This window comes from Diceros bicornis, chromosome 1 (assembly GCF_020826845.1).
Source record: "Diceros bicornis minor isolate mBicDic1 chromosome 1, mDicBic1.mat.cur, whole genome shotgun sequence".
Taxonomy (NCBI): Eukaryota; Metazoa; Chordata; class Mammalia; order Perissodactyla; family Rhinocerotidae; genus Diceros; species Diceros bicornis.
The window spans coordinates 84677730-84702215 of record NC_080740.1 but is presented as its reverse complement, the minus strand read 5'-3'; the positions used below and the strand labels follow the sequence as shown (position 1 = coordinate 84702215).

The 24486-nt window shown below is 50.3% G+C and overlaps 1 protein-coding gene across 3 annotated transcripts in view; it reads right to left on the bottom strand.

Moving 5' to 3' along the window:
* Positions 1-22783, bottom strand: part of KCNIP1 (potassium voltage-gated channel interacting protein 1) — a 229454-nt gene extending 206671 nt beyond the window's left edge. For all 3 annotated transcript variants that reach the window (XM_058545770.1, XM_058545775.1, XM_058545781.1), the window contains exon 1: positions 22249-22783. In XM_058545770.1, the coding sequence (XP_058401753.1) occupies positions 22249-22309 (61 nt within the window). In that variant the 5' untranslated portion in view covers positions 22310-22783. The remainder of the gene's footprint in view (positions 1-22248) is intronic.
* Between the last annotated feature and the right edge of the window lie 1703 nt (positions 22784-24486).

The following is a 24486-nucleotide window of genomic DNA, read 5'->3' as shown; positions in this document are numbered from 1 at the left end:
CAGAATTCATCAAGCTCCTACTGCAGTCAATCCTGGATGTTCCGAGGAAAGCTCCAGAGGCCTTCCCAAATCCTCCAGCTCACAAATACCACGCAGCACGCCATCTCCCCTATAACATGCAGTAAAGGGGAACTGAAAAACAAAATGACCCCTTTAGAACTGTTGTGTTTCTATAAACACAGGACAATAATAGTTTCTGAAACTATTGAAATAAACTCTGTCCCCCAAATAAACGCTACATGGCATTAGATGACATCATTGCTCTCGAAACAAAGGTGTTTTCTTTTACTTTTTAAATACTTTCACCATTACTGAGAATCCAAGGACAGAGAGAGGAACATGCAATTGTCTTGAGATGTGTGTGCTGGGGGTGGGCGTGTGAGTGTGTCAGCATGCGTGCAAACCTCCAGCTCAATGACCGCCCCACACCTCCAGGCCTCCAAGGAACACCATTCAAGTCTGTACCTTCACAAAATTAATCCGTGACCACCCGCCATGGGTCCTCCGATCATTCGTGAATAGTTTAAAAAGGCCCACGTCAAGGTCATCCGCCTGGCCCTCCCACAGCTCTGAGCCGCTGACCGCGGCACGTGGCTCACAATGGCTCCTCATGGCGCTCAGAGCCCCATTCTGCGGGTGAGCTAACTGAGGCTCTAGGAGGTAAAAGGAGTTTCCCAACGTTCTACGGAAGTCACAGGGTCAGAATCCTCACCCAGGTCTCTCTGATGCCCTGCCCATGGAGTTTCTCCTGGGCCAGCACCCCTGCCTCAGGCTGCTTCCGCTACGCAAACATTCATTCATTCAGTTGCCTCACATCTCTTTTGTAAGAAGGCTAAATATTAGCAACACAGCCCGGAAAGAGCAGAAAAGCCCAGGGCTTGGAACCCGACAGGCCAGGGTTCAAATCTCCCAGGAGCAAGTTCTTTGACTTCAGGACCTCTCTTTCTTCACCTGCAGAAATAGGCTACCGTCTAAGGCTGATGGTGACAGTATAGCTGACTTTATTGAACGTGTACTACGGGCCAGGCACTGTCTTAAGCACTGCAGACTCCGTTCTCACTTCACAGTCACGACATATGAAGTGAGTTTTACAAATGACGAAAGTGGATCCCCAGGAAGGTGACAGGAGCACAGCAAGGTCACACAGCTGGAAAGTGGAGAGGACAGGTTTTGAACCCAGCCATGGGTGAAGTGCCTAACGATCCTGGCATTACAGTGAGAGCCAGGAACGTGAGACTCAGCAGGGCTGAGCCGGGGCCTGGCACTGGTAGAAACTCCAAGGGCGGTTGTAAGATGGAATTGCACGGAGTACGTGTTGCCCCAGGAGAGCAGCCTGGTTGGCTCTGGCATCCTCGGCAGCCGCGTTTCCCTGGTGACTCTGACACAGAGCCCTGTGCAGAGACGAGGCTTCCGAGCACAGGATGCAGGGTGGGAGGCAGAGCCAACATGTCCTGAACTAATACCCTCACCTCTTGCTGAGGTGGACATCAGAGACTCAATTACTGGAATTACTCCCTTCAACCAGGTGGACCCTGGGGAGTCAGATGGCCTGCCCCATCGCCTACTCTCGCCCCAGGAGAAGCTTGCAGAACACTCCTGCCTCTCCTCAGTTGCCTGGGAAAGGGGCTTGTCACCACGTTTGGCTGGCATTGTGATACTGCAGTCTGAGTCAGAGACACACACGGCAGGAAAGGTCAAGGCTCCCAAATTAACTCAAGGAAAAGCTGCCAATCAGCAAAGATATATGTAGGGTTTTCACCGAGGTCTTCCTTCCTCCGCATTCCAGTGGGGGAACGCACACTGATTATGCGCAGAGAAGGGTGCTCTACCGACATCGGCATGCTTGGTTAATTTCACTGTTAGATGTATGTTGCCTCTTTGCAAAGTCTTAGGCACGACCTAGGGGTTTTTACACAGATTATTCCCTTTATCCTCATGATAATCCTATGAGGCAGGTGTCATTATGATCCCCCATTTTAGAGATGAGCAAACTGAGGCTCAGGGAGGTTAAGTCACTTGCCTGAGGCCACCCAACTGGTAAGTGCTGGAGTGGGAGTTAGGACCCAGGCAGTTTGCAGAGTCCAGGCTCAGCCCTCAGAGACCAGAGACAAGACCCTCCCCCTCTACCCCCTCTTCCAACACAGCTGCTTCCCAAGCCCAGGCCAGCCTGGCTCTCCAGGTGTGGGCTCTTCTCACCACGCTGGGCACACAGCGAGGACCCAGTAACTGGGGCACCTCAGCTGGAGCCCAGGGCCTCATTAAAACTATAATGTCTTAGAGAAAGTTCCCCAGGCCTTGGATGGAAGCCCACTCTAACTGTACCTGCAATCAGATGTCCCCTTATTTGTTTAACCTGGAACAAAACTGAGTTGCACACTTTTCCTCCCTGCCCCAACCTGCTTCTCAGAGGGAGGGGTGTTGAGAGGAGGAATCCCTCTCACGCCTGGCGAGCCCTCGGAGAACTCGGGTGGGCTGGGCCTCAGAACAGAGAGCTCTGGCCTGGGGTTCAGGAGTCAGGCTCCTGGGGCAGCTGAGGGTAAGGCCCTTCCCCTCTCAGGACCTCAGTTTCTCCCTCTGTAACATGAAGGTGTGGACTAGTTGAAATCTTTTTTTTTTTTTTTTGGATTTGCTGTTTTATGAGTATCCACCTTGGGACACGCAGCAAACATTTGATAAAATAGCTACCATGCACTAATCATGTTCTGAGTGATTTACGTGAATTATTTAACTGAATCCGCCTAAGAACCTCATGGGATAGGCTCTATTGTTACTATTACTGCTATGTTATAGATGGCAAGAAAGAAGAACAGAGGAGTCAAGTCACTTGGCCAAAGTCACACAGCTAGTAGATGATGGAGCCAAGATTCAAACCCAGACAGGCTAACTCCAGAGCCCAGAACATTCACTCTTACATTCTCCCACTCCACACATATTTTCAAGCACAGTAAAGCCACCTTCAAGGAACTGTAAGTGCACAGTGGCATCCAATAGGTTGGGTGTCGTGAGAGTGGCAGGAGATGCAGTGCTGGGGCACAGCCACATTGGGAAGGGCCTTGAGCACAGCCTGAAGGGGTCAAGTTGGCACTGAGAGTGATGGGAAACCATCGAAGGGAACTAAGCATGGGAAGATGCAACTAGATTTACATTAAGAGAGATGGATCTGGGGGCAATGGGAGGATGGTCTCAAAGGTGAGGGCGGAGGTAGGGAGGCCGGTGAGGAGGCCACTATAAGAAAGCCGGAGATGACCATGGAGCCTGGACCTGGGCCACGCAAGTGGGGCGGGAGGAGAGCAGAATGCAAGAGACACGTCTGCTGTACAGGTGACATGACATGGCCTCAGAGGACACGAGGACGGCGGAGGAGAAGGAGAAGGTTAGAAGACTCTTGGGTATCTAGCTGGGAGTCTGGTTTGGGAGGATGGGGTGCTGCAGGCTGAGAGGAGAATATGGCCTGAGGGGCAGATTGGGGCAAGACAGCATAACTCAGTGGGGCGTGATGAGTTGCAGGCAGCCTCTGACGGAGGTGCCCAGCAGCATTTGGAGATGCACGGCTGAAGCTTAGAGGGCGACTTGGGGGCTGGAGAACGTGATGTCATCAGTATGCAGGCGCTAGTGGGAGAGGATGGGCTCTCCCAGGAAGGCAATGCATGCAGGGAGTACACAAGAGGGCTTAGGTTAGAGCTCTGGGGACCCTCTTCTTGAAGAGGGTAGGCAGAGGAAGAGAGAATCATTAACTTCCTACCTCTCTTGGCTTTACGTTTGCCAAGTCCTGGCCCTGCCAGAAAGAATTCTTAGGAAGCCGAATGATTACCCTCCTCTGTAACTCCTGGCTCTGAGAAGCAGTAACCGGCCACAGTCCCAGAACCCTGCCTCTTTGCTCTGGCACCAGCCCAGGATTCTCCAGCAGGCTCCGAATCGTGTAATTATCCACGCAATAATTATGCCTGGCAGAAAGCTTTGGCTTTCCTGGGGGAGGGCTTCCCAGAGCATCACCTAAGAGTCCAGTCACCATCAGCCTGCTCTGAGGACACTTGCTGCAGCCCAAGCAAGCCCTGCCCAAGATCAGAGCACATCCCTGGTGCGAGGGAGCTGTGACATCCCGTGCAGGAGCAGGTGGGCACCTGTCAGTCTGTCTCTTCAGGGTAACCTGTCAGCACCACTTGGTTTGGCTTCCTGGACGTACACAGCCCCATCTTGGGCTGCTCCCACCCAGCGAGCTTCCACTAGCTCCCACGGCCCTATTTATGACCCAGAGGGAAGAAAAAATCTATCAACTTGGAGCAAGCTGCTAATCAGTTTACTTGGTTGCCTCGGGTCTTCCAATGTAATTATAATTCCTACTAAGGCACTGGTGAGTGTCAGACTCATTTCAACTGCTGCAGACGCGATCATCAAAGCACCAGGATTCCTTTGTTCTGAATCCTGTACAGACGAGGCTCACCAGGTATGCTTTGGAGGGAAAACTAAGCATGGGATTTTTTTTCTCACCTCCTCTCCTTCCTGCTTCCTTCCTTACAGAGATCAGGGAGAAGCTGCCAGAATGTCCCACATGCAGCTGAAAACAGACCCAGACCTATGGGGCTGTGAATGTGGCTCCCACATGCTCACACGGGCCGGCCAGAGAAGCCTCGTGATGAGGCAGGAGTGACGCCCGGGGAGGCTGCTGGCTGCATCCCAGAGAGCTCACAAGGTGGCATTTCCCTTGGCGCATTCCCCAGCCTCTGGCCCCCAGCCCTGGAGATTCGGAAACCTGATTTTGCTGGCACACCCAGAAGGGACCCATCTGTCAGGAGAACACTCCCATTAACCCAGATCATGAGACCAAAATATAAACCACACTGAGAAATGGAATTGCCATGCAGAACAGGACTGCTGAAGTTGTCGTGACCAGCATTCTCTCTCTCTGGAGGCAGAGCTGCCTGGGGAGGCATGTTATAATAATAAAGTTTCCTGGTGAATCTAGAATCATCTAGGATGCTGGTTGAAACACTCGAATATTTAATGGCGTCAGGCTCTGACTATCTGCTGCATCCTCTTCCAGGGAGGGAGAGAGTTGACACCAGGATGACACAGGCCATGTCCCTGGTCAGGGCAGGACTTCCTTGGATAGGTTTGGTGTGGACCTTGTCAGCTGACTCTCCAGTTCTTGAGCTGCCCTTCTCCATGCCCAAGATGACCAAACAGCATCAGGACTCAGACTCCTTCCCCAGGCGGGACACCACTCAACTGGCTTGGTGTCCATCCCCGAATTGCCGTCTGTGGTAGGCCTGGCTGTGGTCTTTACACTACCCCCATCTTGGGCTTCCCCAAGAGTATAAAATCGTTGCTGGGCCAGCGGAGACCATATTTTCTGCCTCCCACCCCCCGTTGCATCTGGGTGGGGTTAGGAGCAAGCACTTCCCAATGAAATTTGAGCATAAGTGATGTTTGTCATGGCTGGGTCATAGTGGTTAAGAGGCAGTGTGTCATCTCTACCCCCTTCACATAGATGTAAAGGAGGCCCTAGGGTTGGTGGAGTGACAAGATGGAAGGAGGCTGGATCCCTGAGTGACCACATGGAAGAAAGCTACTTGCCCACCAGGAACACCCACATTCAACAATTATATGAATGATAAACAAAATTCTATGTGTTAAGCCATTGAAATATTGGGGTCTATTTGTTACAGCAGCTAGCATTACCCTAAAGAATAAATTGTTCTAGTCTAGGCCCACCTCCTTGAGATTACAGTTGTCAGCCAATGGAGGGTTAAATCTTCTGAGACTTCAAGTTCACATTCAACCACCCTCTCTTGCGTCAATCCTAAAAATGGCTGATGGTGAAAGCCGAGTGTGGATTTTGCTTTCCCAGGTTCTAACATGATTCCCACACACTCCCCTCCCAGATATGAGCTGATGTTCCTTGCAGATCCCAAGCCAAAGGGAAGACACGGCAAGTGGGATCCTGCAAGTACAGAGATTTGTACAAATAAACTAACAACAAATGACTGGAATGTTCTTTCAGCCTGGAAGAGCAGTTTAAACACACACACACACACACACACACACACACACACACACACACACACAGAAATAAACTCATAAAAGCAGACTAGAGACAGACAGCCTGGGCTATACAGAGGGAACAGCAAATGTGAACTTGATTAGAACTGGGATGCAAATAAATTTCATCTATCTCCCATACCAACTGCAATCAATTGGTAGTGACTGCCTGGAGTGCTGTGTTAAGAAGGATTCTGAGGTCATATTCTAGCTCAGAAGGAAAAAGTACTGTGATGGATGGTGAATGTCTGCCACGGGTAGTAGACGAGGGAGTGACAACACGTGCCAGGAATCGTCATACTTGTGCTGGGGATAGGACTGTGGTTGCAGAAGAGGCTTTATTTATCAAGTCTAGAGCTCGAAACTCACTGGGTCAAACCATAACAACCAAAACCGTGTTAACCCTCAAATGAGTGCCTATTATGGAGCAGGTATTTTACACACACCTTTTCAATTAATCCTCACAGCAACCCTACGAGGGAGCCATTATCTTTGTTTTACAGACAAAGGATCTGAGGCTCAGCAAGAATAGGTGACTCACCCAAGATCACACAGCTCATGAAGGCAGAGCCAGGTCCCAAACCAGGCCTGCCTGGCTTCTACGTGTGCATTAAACTGTCACATGGAGCACTCTCTGGATTAAGCGGGGTCTGGATCGAGAGGGGGCAATACGTCAGACTTGTAGTCTGGCTCTGCCCACTGACGTATTAGAGCAATGTGGGGTGGGGGTGTCTCCCAGGCAGCTCAGATGGAAGTCGTGTGGAGAACAAATGGGTTTGGGGTTTGAGCTTCCTACAGCCTTTCTTTGTCTCTTGAGTTGGTTTATTGCTCCCAAAAGTTTTGAAAGAAGACCAAGAAAGGCAGGAAGAGAAAGAGAAGGGATGAGAGGTTCTTGTGTTGTCAGTTCCACGATGTGTGAGCCACCAGGGAGAGATCACGGAGCTGGCAGTCAGGAGAACTGCGATTTAGCCTCGGGTTGCTTCGAGCTGGCCGTGCAACTGTGGGAAGCAGCTTTCCTGAGCCTCAACTTCCCCAAATGTCAAATGGAGCTAACACCAGCTATAGGTGTAGAATCTGAAGGATGGCACTACAGAGACCTGAGGGACAGACAGGCCTGGGTTCAACACTGTGCCTGCACTTACAGCCAGGTGACCTGGGGCAAGTCACTTCTCCTCTCTGAGCCTCAGCTTTCACACCTCTAAAGCAGAGATGATACCAGAATCTACCTCATAGGATCGGGTGACAATTAAACGAGATAATTTAGGGGATGCGCTCAGCACAGTGTCTGATGTTCTCTACAGGATAACGCACTTTCTCTCTCTCCACACAAATACACACATACTAAACACCCTTCAAACAGCTCCTCCTGGTTGACACGTAGAGTCACTGGGTGGTATCAGAAGTTTTAGCGGGGGCAGCCCGCCTCAGTTTCCACCCTTTGTAGATTGCACATGGTATTTTGTAACCTTGAACAAATTCGCCTGGGTTCTGTCCACCCTCCGCTCTCGCTCACCCCGTGTCTTTCTCGAGTTCTCTGTTCTACCTGGGTTTCCTCCCACACCTCTTTAACAACACTAAATCGAGCAATAAAAAGGATAAGAACCAAAGAATTCTCCCTGTACTGCATGCCTGCCATGGGCAGGCAGCCTCTGCCCTCACTCTACACGTTTACACTTCCTTCCACACACTTGTTACCCCCTCCCTCCCTTCTTCACCCCCTTCTTGACTTTGTTCCAGGATTTGGGGAACAATAATCAGCTCCAGAGACAGATAAAGGCTGCAGGCAGCTCTCATCTCAAGACCACTTCGGTCTTTCCATTACCTCCTAGAGAGGTAATGGAGACACAGCCTAGGAGACAAATCCCGACCCTCATTCCATTTACACTTTATTTTCCATATTCTTCCCAAGGAGCCGATGTGGCCAGTATTGCCAACAGGACACACGAAGAAACTAAGGTTCACCTAGTAACTTACCTAAGGTCACACAGCCAATGAGAAGGAAGTCTGGGATTTAAATCCAAGACTATCTGATTTCCAAATCTTATTCCTTATTCAAATGGGTTTGGGGTTTGAGCTTCCTAGGTCCAAGGAACAGCGCTTGGACCCAAACGCCCACAGGTCATCCCCATCTTTCTCAGCAACCCCACCAACAATGTAGGATCCATTCAGGGGACCCCCTCAGGTTCAGAGTTCCAGGATCAGGGGATTCAAGATGAATCCAAGCTACACATGATCCACCAAAGAGAGACACACAAAGTCTCTGGTCTATCATTATGCACCACTTACTATATTCTCTCTCCACTAGGGATAGAAATAATAAATGAAGCCAATATTAAGAACTGCTACCATGTATTAAGCCCTTACCATGTGCCACATACCTAAAAGCCACAAGAACCCTACAATGTCGGCACGCGATTATTTCTTTTCCACAATGAACAGCGGCCCTACAGGTGCTTCTAACGTGCCCTGGGTAGAAGGTGGGCTGTGGAGGCACTGGACTTGAAGCCACTTGTGTAATCCCTCGCAGGCTCAGGGGAGGACCTGCTGCCAAGAAGAACATCTCCAGAGGCAGGAATGCACCTCTCATTCCTGCTGCATAGAAAGGGTGCTAAGGAGGGAGGCATGGACACTCCAGAGGCAGCTGGGGGCAGATGACGTTTTCTCCGCTGGTCCTTGTGCTCAGTCAGCGCAGAATCAGGGCAGAACACAGTCGGCCAGGCTGACATCCAGGGGGCTCCTGGGCAGAGTAGGTGACAACGAGTCTTCCCAGCTCCAGACAAGACGGGGTGCTGAAATGTCCACACTGGTCGTGGCATGAGTGCAGGTACATTCTGATGGGACTGGGAGCTGGTGCCTGGTATCCCCACATACTCTCAGAGATGAGACATTTAACTCCAATGAGTTTTTTCAAGAGCACAGCCTGTGTCCTTCTGCAAGCTTATTCTTTCATTCCACAAATATTTACTGAAGACTGACTAGGTACCCGGCACAGCACATGCTATGTGCTGGGAATGCAAATGTCAAGAGGGCAGCTTGTATGAAAATGGTTTTGAAGCTACCAACCATGAATAAGAGGAGAAATCTGGAGGGCTGGGCTGATTTGTCTTATTCTTTCCTACTGTTGACGAATACATCAGGGGGGTTCAAATTCTGGAGGTTGGAAATCCTTCAGTGTAGACTAGTCGAAGATGATAGATTGGACAAACGGAATGATGGCCTCAAGTTCACCACTGCCACCACCACCATTACCACCATCATGCCACCACCAACACTACTACTAACACCACTATTCCACCACCACCATCATCCCTACTATTATCACTACCATCACTAATACCACCCCTCACTGCACTACTACCATCGCACCACATCACTACCACCACCACCCCTATCATCAATGTTATCCCTACTATAATCATCACCATTACCACTAACATCATCATGCTCCAAAACCACTATGAGCGCCATCTATCATCACCACCATTACTACCATTAACACCCCTAGTATCTTCACTGTCCCCAACACCTACGCCATCATCAACATTATCTCTACTATAATCATCACTACCACCAATAACATCATCCCCTATCACCATCATCATCGCTACCACCACCACCACCATCACCACGAGCACCATCACCACCACCACCATCAAAATCGTTACTGCCACGATGCTCATCATCACCATCTACATATTGATACCCACCATTTATGCATTGCCTTATAGTTTACCAAACACTTAGATTCACATTATCTCATTTAATCCCCATGACGATCCAATAGGTTTATCTCATGTTTGTCGCTATTTAATAGATAAGGAAACTGACGTGCAGAAAGGGGTTAAACAATTTGCTTCAACTGCACAGCCTGTAAGGGGTAAGCTAGGACTGGCCTTCAGTTCTATTTTTCCCAACATCCACACCTTTTTCTCTCCATCAACTGTAAGTAAGCTATTATGGAATGATCTCCAGTGCTCTGTGTTTTTGCACTAAACCATAATCTTTGACATTCAGATCCTGTGGATATGCTGTGGGAGGCCTCAAAGCTGTGCCCAAGTTTCTTTGCTACACTAATTCCAATTAGGGAATCCCAAATCCCTGTGCATCTCTGTGAAATGTCAATTTAAGTCACCAAGTACCAATCCTGTGCCCAGAACTGTGTTGGGCTCCTTGGAGAAGCTCAGAAGGGCACAAAGAAAGGTCCTGGTCTTTGAGGAAAGTGTACTCTTACCAGAGAGTCAGGGCATGCTTACAGGGAGTGATTATAGAGCAATTCAAGGCAATCAATTGCTAAATCATGCAGGACAAACACAGAGTACACTGGGAGGAGGACTGGAAGGGAGTGGATGTGGGCTGACGTGATCACTGGGAGACTTTTTGGGAGACAGAGTGGGGGTGAGAGGGGACAGTGCTGCTCCCTACTCACTTTGTCCCTTCCTTATCCACTACCTACCAGGACTTTCCCCCACCTTCCTGAATGTGGACAGCCTGTCTCTGCCTCCATTCTGTTCCCTCCCATTTCTGATGATAACCTTCCTATCGACATTCTCCAAGTCACAAAAGTGCAAAACATCACTGTCATTTTTATTCCTTCTCCTTTCTTGTTGTCAACTTCAGTGACATTGCTCAAGCTATTCCTTCTGCCCAGAACTTCATTAACCTGCATTCCTGCATGGGCCAAGCCCTAGCTCTTCTATCAACCTCAAGCACCAACTCCTTCAGGCATCCTATCTGATTCCCCAGCCCCCACCCCTGAGCTAGAGATGCCCTCTCCCTCCCCCGACTCCCCACAGTGTAACACAATCTGCAGTTTAGTGAAGTTAGACGCCCAGATTCAGTCTAGCCTGGTGATGAAGCGGGAAGGTGCTGGAGTCACAGCATCTGGGTTCAAATCCTGGCTCGGCTACTTACGAGAGGTGAGACACGGGACGTTTCCTACGCCCCCTGTTCTTCAGTTTCCTTATCTGTAAAGGGTCTAGCAATAGTGCTGACTTCCTCGCAATGCTGTAAAGCTTAAATAAAACCAACCCGCTAAAGCATCTGCACATAGAGCTCTATAGGTTTGCTGCCAATATTACCATTATTGTCACCAGAGTGGAGCTCCTTGAGGGCAAAGACAGTGTCCTACATACTCTAATCTCCTTCCAAGAGCTTCTTCTTCAGGGGAAGGCAGATGGGAGCCCGACTTGGCTCCAGTACAGCCTACACCACGTGGATCCACGCACAAAGTGATCACTCTGGAAGGTCAGACAGAACCAGGGATGGCAGGATGGCAGCACAAGGTGAGGACAGATGTAACAGGCACTGGGGAGGGACAGGGTGGCCCTGGAAAAGTCAGGGCAGGATTCAATACTCAACTTTTAGGACCAGGCTTCCCACCCCTCCTTATAACACACCCCGGGGGTCACATCCAATAACACGGTGCTTCTAGGAAATGACGGGGGCCTACATTCGGAGCCAGTCAGAGCTGGCGTGAATCCTGGTTCTTCCACCAGCTAGCTGGGGGACTTGGGCAAGTCCCATCTTCCTGAGCCTCAGTTTCCTCATCTATAAAATGGGGGGATCAGTGCCTGCTTCTTACCGTATAAGATTTCATCTGGGAAATGGGGATAATCACAGTTCCCACCTCATAGGGTTGTTGTGAGGATTAAACTAGTGTAATGTATCAAAAGCACCAAGAAAAGTGCTCGGCACGAATGCTATATAGATGTCGTTTCTTCTTACTATTCTTCTTAGCATCATTATAAGAGCTTTTAAAACATGATTTGTGTTATTGTTATATTTGTCAACACCTTGCACAGTGCCCAGCACACAGTAGCTGCTCAATACAGATCAGATTTTTCTTTTTCCTGTCCTGTTCCAACTCCAGTGTTGAAATACTCAACAGGCACATTCAAGAGATGCTTAGAGCACCAGCAAAGTATAGGCATCAAAAATTGTGAAAAAAACATGTTTTGAAAGTAGATTATATTTCAAAAAAAATCACCAAAGTAGTCATCATGGGAAAAATCCAAATTTTATTCAGTTTCCTTAGATTTATTTTACTGTTTCTGTTTGGAATTGTCTAAGGAGCAATTAGCGGGGCTGGGGCTAATCATTTTAGCCTTAGAGCCTTTAGGGCTTAGAGTCCTGCTCCAGCCCATCGTTGGCCGTGTGCAAAGGGGAAAGGACCGGAAGCGAGCCCCCTGCAGCCCCGACCACGTGAGCAGGGAAGCCTCTGTAAGAACCCCCCCCCCGAGTGTGCAATTGGGCCATGTGGGGGAGTCGTACATGGGTGAGATCCAGGGATGGAGAGAAAGTGCTGCCTCAGCCACACACGGATCCCAATGCACTGGCTCCCTCAGGGCAGCTGGGTGCCACATGGCCTCCAGGACCCTCCCTCACCGCCAGCAGAGCCCTCCTCTCCCCGGGGCCCAGGGTCGGCATGGGTGAGGAGCTGATGGGGCCAAGAGGAGGCCAGTGCTAACACTTTTGGTTCCGGGAGCTCCACTCCAGCAGCAGCTGTTCAGCCTCCTCTCGGGGATGGGAGGGCTGTGTGTCCTGGACGCGCCCTCAGGCTGGAGCACAAGCCACGTGGTGGGGTGCCTTGGACTCAGACACTCTTCAAACCCTTGCTTTCTAATCACTAGAGAATCACAGAACCTCCCTGATCCTCACTTTCCCAATTTGCAAAGTGGGGGTAACAATACAACCGTCCCAGGACTACTGTAAAAATGAAAGCAGATTAGGTATGTGGAAGAGTCTGGAATGTAGCAGGCCCTCAAAAAATTTGAATCTCTCCTCCTCAAGCAACATTTCCCCATCTCTCCAATTTTGACCCCAAACAAGCCTATTGACCCTGGAGGAGTCGTGCTTAATTGGTTAGTGCAGGAAGATTTCTATAATAACCAGAGGATTGTTTGTTTTTCAACAAAGAGGTCTATGTCCCCTAAAAAAGGCATTTGACTTTCATGCTTCAGGTCCTTGCTTTGTCCACTAGACTCCTACTAACTTCTGTCAAGTCTTCTGGCTTCAAATCCAACACAAAGGCTTTGCATGTAAACCAGGCTGCCAGCCTGTTCTGCGATTCTGAGCAGTGTTGGTGAAATCCCTCGTGGAGAGAGGTGTCTAGTCCACAGGGCTCTGTCCTGCACCCTGTCCTGGCCTGTGGTCTTAGAGGCAACTTAGATGAAGACCCAGAATGCCTCCTTGTCAGATCTCCAGGTAGCACAGAACTTGGAGGTATAGCTCAGGTGATGGCGGGAAGAATCAAGATTCAGGATCTTACTTGGCTGGAATAACATTTAAAATTAGTAAATTAAAACTTAATGGGCATATATAGTCCTACACTTCGGTTTTATTAGAAAAAAGAAAGAAAGAAAAGCTCAGTTGCAAAAATGCTTATCTGGGGAAATCTGACTTCATAGCAATTCACATGAAGACAAGCAGGGCTGGGGAGGCTTGGGGTTCAGATCCTAGGTCTGATGCTCAAGCTATGTGACTGTGGGCCAACCACTCGCCTTCTCTGGACTCCATTCTGTTATCTTAAATGAGATTGAACCAAAAGGCTTCAAAGCTCCCTTCCAGCTTGACATATAATCTTATAATTACATATCTATAATTATATTATAATTACATATCTTATAATTACATATATATAATATATATTATACAATATATACATAAGTTTGAGAAGCACAGTGGTTCTCAAACTTCAGTGGGCACACAAGCCACCTGGAGTTCTTGTTGAAATGCAGTTTCTGATTCGGTGGGGGCCTAGACTGCATTTCTAACAAGCTCTCAGGTGATGCTGGGCTGCTGGTCTGAGGACCACACTTTGAGTAGCGTGGTTCCAGATGGTAATAACTTACCTCTAGTGCATTCTTGCTATCTTCCATATCTCACTGTATCTTACATGCATTATTGCATTTAATCCTTGTAACAACCTTGGAGGGAATCACTATCAACATCCTAATTTTCTAGATGTGGAAATGAAGGTTCACAGAGGCGAGGTGACCCGCCTGAGGCCACATAGCTAATCAGTTACAGAGCCAGGTTTTGCATCCAGATCTGTCTAAGAGCATATGCCATAACCACCACACCACATACATACGTGTAATACGGATTTAGGCCAACGTGTGGCTAAGGACCGAGGGAACCAACGAGAGAGCAGAAGGCAAATAACCAGCAAGTTCTTGGTTTGTTTCCTTTGCAGTGATGACCACTCATCCCCTGACTGACCCCTCCCTGCCCCTCTGCACCACATGGAAACACTGACTGAGTCTGGTGCCTGACTCCCAAGGCTTGAAATTCTAACATGCTTGGAGATATCTAAGCGCTGGATCCTTCCCTGACAGGCAATGATGGCTGTAACAAAGGGAGAAGAATTTAGTTCACATAAATGACTAGAGCAGAGGAGAGATGTTTAATCCTATTAATGAATTTGCTAACTGGCCTTCTGCTCCCAACCATTTCATATCCAGGCTTTTGCAGTGACAGATTAAATGGAAACAGATCCAGGGGTGGTTTGAAATGGGCTAAAAACATTTGCTCAAGGCCTGCAGATGGCTCGGTTGTTGAGTATGGCTAATGAGTGCTTCAGTCTATCCCTGAATGCCTTCTCCCCGACATCCACACTCCCCATCTCGGCCATCGTTCCTGAGGCGAGGCCAGCAGGGGAGGAGGTTGGTGTGGTGCTTAAGAGCTCAGGCTCTGGGACCAGCCAGCCACAAGCTGTGTGACCCTGGGCAAGGCACTTGCCTTCTTAGTGCCTCAGTTTCCACATTTGCAAAATGGGAACTGTAACAGAGTCTGTCCTCCAGGGCTGGGAGGAGGTTAATAAAATAACGCAGGAAAACAGCAGATCAAGGTGCCTGGCACAGAGCGAGGCCAGATCAATGTTAGCTGTTACTATTATTAACTCCGGCAGATGATCCACATTTTCCTATCTCATTATCGGGAATTTCTTTCATCATCTAAAATTGACAGCCTCCCACAGGAATTACCAGAGAAACTGCTTTGGGTTCCAGTGGCCATGGTTGTGATGGCTCCAGGCCTTAGAGGGAGAGAATCAGAGGCCCAGCTTGAAAGGACAGAGATCACCAAGGACTACCCAGTCACTGTACAGACAGAGCAACAGAGGAGGGAGGGACCCACCCTGAGATGGGACAAAAGGCAGCAGAAAAGCCAGTACTACCCGATTTGCTAAAATCATCTCACCTTATGTGAAGCACCATGCTCACTATTTCCTTGACTCCTTACGCAGCCCTCTAAGGGAGACACTGTCATTGTCCCCATTTCACAGAGGAGAAAACTGAGGCTCAGAGAGATTCAGCTAAGAAGTCACACAGCCAGAGTTTGAACCCAAGTCTCTTACTTTAACTCAGTGGTCCTAACCATTATGCAATCCTACTCCTAGCTCCCTGATTCGAGTTGAGGCAGGTCCCATTTCTCCCGAGTGCCTCAGTGAGGTTTTCAGTTTGGCCTGGAATAGCTAGAATTAATCCAAAATTCTGCTCCCATGGCTAGGGTATTGGAAGCTAGTGATATCCCAACTGATTACAGCTACTCACTGAAGGTGACCTATTTAAAACACTACCTGGAGGGAGGGAAGTGTTTAAAGATAAGCCAAGTTTCTCTGAAGGTCCCAGGACTCGGTCAGAGCGTCTCTCCCTCTCTCTCTCTCTCTGCCCCAAACGCTGCTCACTCTGCCTGATGAATGGGAACATCAGCTCCAGGGCCATTATGTGGAACTGGGCAGGCAACGCTGCTTCCCGTGAGCAGACCTGGATTTCTCAGATGCGCCGCCGCATTCCCGCACTACTCAGAGCCATCAAGTACCCACATCCTGGTCCACTCAGCCTTACCTCCACACAGCTGACATCCATCAAGTCTAGACCCAATATCAGGCCTGACAGAGGCCCTGGAATGAGAATCCCCTGAGAGCTAATCAGAGAGATAAACGTGTAAACCCATAATCACATAACGTTCAGGATTGTAGCAAGGGGAAGCAGCAACAGCTGTAGGGGAGCAGGGGCGGGAGAGAGGTGCTCTGCCTGCAGGAGCGTGGGAGCACGTGACACTGAATGAGGTCTTGAAGCACGTGTAGGAGTTCACCAGGTGAATGCGGAGGTGGAGAGAGAGTGGGGAAGCCAGAGTGGATCCTGGGTCGAGACAACATCAGGGAAGCCATGTTAAAGGACACTTAAGGGATTGCTCAGGAAGAAAAAAATGGGTAGACAAATATACAGATTCTTGATCTCACCCAGACAAGGTAAATTCGAACCTGAAATACAAGGGAGGCCATTCTGGCTCAGTCCTCACTTTAGTTTTTTTAAATGAATCAACAAAAGAGTAAAAGCTTCGAGATACTTTCCCATTTTCCCATCTTCCCCAAAGACGCTACATACCGACTGGTATCCAAAAAGTTTTCAGCCCTTTTCTTGACAGAATTTATAATTTTCAGCTTTTGAAGAAGGGCTCGCTGTAAGTTTACTATTAACTATGTGCACGAGGGCTTCCTGTACCACTGACTCCTTCCAAGTTTCACGGTGGGGGGCTTAGATCCAGGATTTGGGAAGCATGACTATTAACGCCCTTCATGTAAAGACAGTCTTTTATTATATAGCTTTTCTAAGGCTTCATGACTCATTCTTTAATTTATGGACACATTCATTCATTCACGCACTCATTTCCTCAGTCCTTCCGTCTGTTGTTTGAGACTTCATTTGCTTCCTTTCACTCATTTATTTATTCCCCCATTCACTCAATCATTCATTCTTCCACTACCCTGTTAACACACACACTCGTTCACTTGCACATTGATGAAGCATTCAGCGAGTGAAGCCCTTCTAGGTATACAAAGAGGGCCAAGACACGGTCCCTTTCCAGGCGCCAGGCTGAAAACCCCACTGATTTTAGGCAGTAGTTCCTTTACTTCCATCGTTCAGTCTTTTCCATCTCCCTCTTTCCATTCGCCTTGAGCTCCACTGAGTTTCTTCTGAGACTGAGGGACCAGGACTGTGCCTGGTGCCGGCTGTGGGCTCCCCATTCCTTTGTGACTGCCAGGGGGCTGGGGAGTGAGAACACTGTTCTCAGCACTTCCCCCCTAAATGGTAAACAGATTCAGTACATTTCACGGATGAAGCCAATCCAAAGCCAGCAGACCAAATAACAGAGTTCATTCCAGGCAGACGGCCGGTTACTAAAATTCCAGCGGGAAGCTAACTTTTCCTGCAGGGTCTGCAATTCTTGGAAATAACAGAGAGCGGCCAACCATCCCATTATTTATAATTTCCTCCAGAAAAGATTTATTGAGTACCTACTATGTGCAAGAAACCAAGCTGAAGACTGTGAAGAATGATTCGGACAAGCTCCCCTCTGAGAAGCTGACCCTCTAGGGGTTGGGAGAGGGTGGTAACACTTCCACCAAGTGCCTAATTCAAAGCATGACTTGAGAGTCATGACAACATACACCACAGCTTAAAAGAGTTAGGAATTTACGGGCTAGCCCGGTGGTGTAGTGGTTAAGTTTGTGCGCTCTGCTTCAGCAGCCCAGGGTTCGCGGGTTTGGATCCTGGGCATGGACCCATGCACCACTCACCACGCCATGCCATGGCAGTGTCCCATGTATAAAGTAGAGGAAGATGGGCATGGATGTTAGCCCAGGGCCAATCTTCCTCAGCAAAAAGAGGAAGATTGGCCACGGATGTTAGCTCATGGCCAATCTTCTTCACCAAAAAAAAAAAAAAAAAGATTTTGGAATTTAGATAGGAGAAGTCACTTCTTTCCAGGGCTTGGGGAAGCCTTCCTGAATGTGGAAACAGTTCACTGAAGTCTTGGAATGCGGGTAGAATTTTAACTATTAGACAAGGAGGTGAGAAGAAGGGTAATACAGAGTGAAAAGGATGGACAAAGACGCAGAAACAGGTAATACCCAAGGCCCGTGCACCTCTGTAAATCAGTTCCTCTTTCAGAGATAAGGAAACTGGCATTTCTGAGGTGAAACGACTTGCCAAAGGTCCCTTGAGCCCAGGCCTTGTGAAGGCAGAGCCAGCGCTTCTGTACGCCTCGCTGCCTCTCCTTGGTCTCCCAGATCTCTCTCAATCGAACGTGCTGCCCCAAGCAGCAAACCCCAAACCTAGCCACATCAGGAACCCTCTGCTTCCATAAGTTCTCCAAGGGGTTCACTGATCTAGGGGTGGGGGCCTGTCCCATTCATCTCTAACTTGCCACGTGACCTTAGAAAAAGCATCCAATAGCTGAGGGATTTAGTTTGCTCATCTATTCAATGAGCACTCTGGAGATCCCAAGCTCAGCCCTCCCTAAAGGTTCTGAGTGCTTTCTCTTGGTCATGGAGGACCGATCATCCAGCCACCCATGCAACATGCTATTATTTGCTCACAGGCAAATCTCCATTGAGATGGCCTTGGCCTAGCAATGTTCTCCCTAAATTCTCTTGCCCCCAAAGGCCCAGCCGCTGCACCTGTGTGATCCTCCTTTGGTCACCCCCGACACCCCAACCCTTCTCACTCACCCATTCAGGCCCAGAGCAGCGTCTTTGGTACAACAAGCACATGCAAACGACTGGAGCCAGAAACCCTGCCTGGGACTGGGATGCAAAGGCCAAATCCCCAAAGCAGGGCTTTCCCTTTCTTTCTTTCTTTTTTTTTTTTTTTTTTGGTGAGGAAGATTAGCCCTAAGCTAACATCTGTTGCCAATCCTCCTCTTTTTGCTGAGGAAGATTGACCCTGAGCTGAAATCTGTGCCCATCTTCCTCTGTTTTATGTGGGACGCTGCCACAGCGTGGCTTGACGAGTGGTGCATCGGTCTGTGCCTGGGATCCAAATCTGTGAACCCCAGGCTGCCAAAGCGGAGCGCACGCACTTAACCACTACACCACCGGGCCGGCCCCCAGCTTTTCCCTTTCTTATTTAAAGACTAACAAAGATCCCAAACAGAGAAGGACAGGAAATGAATTGGAATGTTTTTATTCAGTGATATAGCTCTTAAATTACTTTAGATTTCCGCTGCCTTCAGGAAGCTCTCCCTGAACACCCACCTTGGGCTAGGCACGTCCCTCTTTCAGCACCAATCATATGGAGCTTTTGCTGTATTTTAAAAATATATATGTGTTTCCAAATTATATTTTCAAAACATACAGGGTATTCACTGAGCAAGATATGATGTTTTCAGGACCAGCCACAAAGCAGAGGTCAGCGGGGGCGGCAGCACCAGGACCAGCATCACACACTTGGGCTTTGGGCCCCACTTATCTGGGCAGGGCCGGAAGAGGGCTCCAGAAACGAGCTGTTAGGACTCCCAGAGCACTGACTACTTCCAGGATGGCCTTACTCTAGGCATTTGGAAGCCCCAAACAAGAGAGCCATAAATTGAATAGCAGCTAAAATTTGCTGACCACTTATTATGTAGCAGAGCCTGTGCTAAGCATTTGACTTGCATTATCCCTGAAATCCACACAGCACAGCAGCTATTTTAAGATGGTAACTACTACTGTCCTTGTTTTATAGGAGAGGAAAACAAGGCTTAGTCATACAGCTAGTAAGTGGTAGAGCCTGGATTTGAACCCCGCAGGGAGACTGATTCCTGAGTTGAAGATCCCCACCACTCTCTTCTGACTGCTTCTAATTAGATCTGAGCCCAATGGCTCAGAGATCACAGTAGCAGCTCTGGTAAGATCATCAGCAATAAAAATCTTCAAATTTGAGAACCAAGAGGAACCTGAAGAAATGTCTAAAGTAACTTCTTCCTTTTGCAAAGGAGAAACTGGAGGCCCGAGGGGGGAAGGGACTCAGCCAGGAAATGATCCCTGACCACTAGCCTCCCCAGCCAGTTTCCAAGCTGCCTCACTTGGCAGGAAGAGTCTTCTGCTGATTAGCATTCCATGGAAGAAGCCAGTAAGATAAGACTCTGCGCTGGAGCAAACGCCTGGCGGAATGTACACAGCTGGAGCCCTAGACAATTCCAGCCAATGTGGCAGGACTCTGTGCAAGAGGGCTGACCACTTGGTGCTGGGGCAGCTTGTCCTGGCGGCCCCCTCTACAGCCCTGGACCCGCTATGAGCTTCAAGCAGGCATTGTTGTGCGAGTTAAATGAGCAAGTGCAGAGAAAGCTCCTAGCACTGCGCCAGGCACACAGCAGGGGCTCACTGAATGCCAGCACTCCCTCTTCTCTTTCCTAGAATCCTGGGAGAGAGAAGCAAAGAGCTGTGGCCTCTGGGAATCCTGTGGGAATTCATCCAGAGTGACCCGGAGTTTTGTGTAGGAGAAGGGAATGGTAGACAGTAATGTCTGAGTAACGTCTGAGCTCTTCATCTTTGCACAGCTCTGTGTGCAGAGCTCCACGTCCATCGTGCATTTGATCTTCACATCCTTACAAGAATCTTCCCTGGGTCCTCAGTGGCTGCGGCCAACACAGTATATGAGGCGGGGTCTTCCCTCCCTCCACCTCCTACACATCCAATTGCATCTTGGAGGTATTCTCATGCATTTTATGGATAAGAAAACTGAGGCTTAGAGAGGTGAAGGGACCTGCCTGAGGTCACAGAGGGAGGGAGTGATGGAGCTGGAATTCACACCGAGACTCCACTGGACTCTAGAGTCCAAGATCTTTCTGTGACACCTAGCAGCCTCCCAGGAGTGCCACACGCATTGAAAATATTTTAAAACAAACCCCTGAGTTTCTTGTTCCCATAGTCCCCTGGCCTCTGGGACTTCACGGTGGTCAAAGAGGTGATGGAGGAGAAAATAGGGATGTGGTGCTGAACTCTGTCCCCAGTCAAGCAGTATCTGAGGCTCTGTGAGAAGCAGGGCTCTGTATGTCAAGGTCCTGGGCCAAAGCTTGCAGACCTGTCCTGCCCAGGGCTGGTAAAAGGACAACCAGTCCCTTCCCTGCCAGAAGGATGTGTAACTCAGCTGGACAAATGGGTGAAAGCCTCTTCCCATGTTCTAGGCTGTAAATGCCAACCCAGCTTCATCACCTAGGATCTCCACCCAGAGATCTCATTTCTCAGTCTTCAGCCAGCCTGATGTCTCTGGGGGCTGAACTAGATGCCCAGACCTCTTCAGGACAGGGCACTCTGTGATGCCGACTTCCCTAATGAGTCAGGCAAGACCAACCAAGTCCTAAGAATAGACTGACTGAGCACCCTCGGGTCCACCATTATTCTAAAACAGTTCTAATCACCAGCCAGCATAAGGGGTGGGAGCTGTAATCCCCACCTGTAACCAGAACCTGGGCTCCACTGGCAGAACTTGAAGCTTTAGGTGTCAGGTTACTTAAAATTCCTCCACCACTCATAACAGTATTTGAGCATTAAACAAAACAAAACAAAACCAATCATTTGCTTTTTCCTGGCTGCATCCAGTCTCTTTATTCCAACAACCAACTTTCTAACTGCCAGACAGGAGGCCTGCATAGTCCCCCATGGTGCAACACGTTTGCCCCAACTTCACATGGACCCATTTGACAACTGTCCCACTGGTGAGATTGGGCATGTCTCAGCTGGCGTCCAGGCAAGAGGCACTCCAGGATATTATGCTTTCCAGTCCCTGATGTAAGCTCACCTCTCTGCCACACCTTGACAGTGCCCTCAGCTCCCCAGCAGTTCCCAGAGCATGGCAGCACCCTGTGTGATGCCCCTGCTGCTGAACCTCGGATCCCCCAGGACATGAGCCCTGGGACTTTTACCACCTGGCATGAGCTGATTCCTTTTGGCTTGCAGAGGTTTATTGGGGCGGGCAGACAGAGCACTCCCTCCCTGATGAGGGACTCCCAGGTCTGCACCAGCATCCTGCCTGGGAGGAGCGTGTGAATGTGTGAGCACCCTCGCTGGGTGCCCACAGTTGCACAAACGCCAGCCGTCACGAGAATGAGAAGAGCTTCCCAGCATTTCCACCCAGACAATCCAGTCACCCCCACCTGTGAATTTGCCTCCTCTGCTCCTAGAGATCTCCCCAGGAGGAGGGTCCGGGCATCTGGTGCCCCAGAGGGGTCCGGTCGTCCTTGGAGCCAGAGACCACGCTGGCTTTCTTCTCTGCATGTTCACACTAACCCTCCCGCGGGTTTGTTACTCCTTTGGATACAGGAACCTGAACCCGCCCCTCATAGAGACGGGGTCCGGGCCAAGGCAGGCAGGTGGCACACCCCCACTCAGCACCGAGCACCCCCAAACCCAGCCAGGGGAACAAAAGGAAGAAGGAGGTGGCTTACCTTTCGAGGGTCGTCTTTGTTTGGTTTGCAGAGAGGAGAAGGTGCCCATGACAGCCCCCATGGCAGCGAAGACTTGTATGCGACTTGGGACCCCGCGCCTTGCCCCTCCCCTCCGCTGGAAAGAAATCAGCGTGGATCGTCTACTCCGAATTGGAGGAGAAAAAAAGCACCGGCAGCTCGCCTGCAGCTTGGTATTCAGCGAGCGTGGAGCTGGGGCGCTGGGAGCCTTTTCTTTCCTTCTTCAGCCCGGCACATGCACTGACTCAGGGGGCCAGCCGCTCCCGGCGAGCCTTCGGAACCCGGCCCGGCCGCTTCCCTCGCCAAGGGCCGAGGAGGATGCCCCGGAGCCTGCCTGGCGCTGGACACGGGGCCAGCGCGCTCTCCCCGCCGAAGCTCCCGAGCCAGCGCCGCGTGCGGTGCGGGAGCCGCGCTCCGCCCGCCCCTCCTGCCGCACGCTCGGCTCCCCTCCCGGCGCTCGGCTGGGTCCCGGGAGACCGAGTACCAATCATGAATGAACAGAGCCGGGGGGCGGCGTGGGGGGAGCCGCGCGCCTGCCTGCCTGCCGGCGCTCGAGGCGAGTCTGAGCCGCGCGCAGAGCGGCGGGCGGGCAGCCCGGGAGAGGCGGGGCGGGGCGGGGGCCGGGCTGCACGAGGGGCGCCTGGCTCGGCGCTGCCGCCCCCGCCCCTGCGCGTCCCCAAGAGCGGGGGTGTGCGGACTCCCGAGGCTGCGCTCCTGGGCACACGACCCGGGGGCCAGGCACCTGGCTGATGGGCGGGGTTCAGGGGGCAACAGATTGCTCCCTGGGAGAAGGTGTGTGTGTGCGTCCCTGTGTGTGGTGCAGTGTGTGTGCGTGTGTCCCCCTGTGTGTGGTGCATTATTTCATTTGACTTCAAGGGAAATATTGTTTAACCCACCGCCTAAATTCAAGGGGTGGGGGAAAAGTCTGCCCTACCCAGGGAGGGATGCAAAATATACATCCAACTGGGTCGTCATGGGAGGAGGGGACTCTCCTGCTCCTCCAGCGCCAGGGCCACCTTGTGATGACAGGGAATTGGGGGGGTGGGGGGTGTGCAAAGACGCCGTTGGCCCCTCTGGGCCCTTGCTTTCTCTTTTTTCTGTTTGTTCCCTCCCTCTCTCCCTCCTTCATTCTTCCCTCCGCGGGGAAAAAAAAAAAATTTATTAGCCATGCGCTTCAGGCCAGGCTCTGAGCTAGTGCTGAGGGGGAAGTGGCTGGATTTAGGAAGCGTTCTCCCCGCTGTGAGTTCTCACTCCAGATCACACAGCCCCCCCACCTCTGTCTCTGCTTCTCATGCAAAAGGGCAAAGTTTGGGTCCACTGCACGGATTCTCCTCAGCTCCTAGTGGTGCTGAAATGCAAGGTTTGCTCCCTAGAAGCCTGAGGAGGAGCCACCTCTCCCCCAAATCTGAGCTGCCTGGGTTCCCACTCTACACCATGTTCGCAAGACACAGGGCCCCCCAACATATGGCCTCATAAACATACATATGCACATCATCACACAGACATATGGGCACAGGTCCCTCAAGCCCACACAGACATTACTGTTGTGCACACAGACAGACTCATAGCCCATAATACACCCATAGGTGCATCCAAAGGACCCCACACAAGACACAGACACAGGCACATAGACACACACAGTCAGTACAAAACAGCATCACAGTCAGCCACATTCACAAAGCCACACAGACATACAGTCCTACCCCAGGGATGCAGGGCCCCTCAGAAGCTGCTTCCCCTCATTCCAGCCCATTAGCTGCCCTTTCAGGGACACAGGTGGCCTGCAACTTGGCCAGGGATCTTGAATAGTTTTATTCGCTTATTCAGCATTTAATGCTTTCTCAAATCCCAGCACACGTCCTATTGTGTGCAACAGGGAAGGTGTGCTTAATAACATCCACCCGTTTTGTTTGCATTGCCCATTGCCATATAGCCCACATCTCCCCACACCCTGCGAGTTAGGCAGGTTGTGTCTAATCGTCAGCACAGAGAGAAATTGAGGCTTAGTGAGGGTGAGAAATTGGCCTGAAGTGACCCAGCCAGGATGTGGGAGTCCAGGGCTCTGTCACACCCTCCTGGGGATCCTCCTGTTGGGATGTGGACCCTGGGTGCCACTGAGCTGGAGAGATCTCTTCTGGGTCCCACCAGATTCAAAGCCTCAGTTCTCCTGACTGCCAGTGAAGGACTTCTCTGTCTGTGTCCATGAGGCTTGCAATCCTG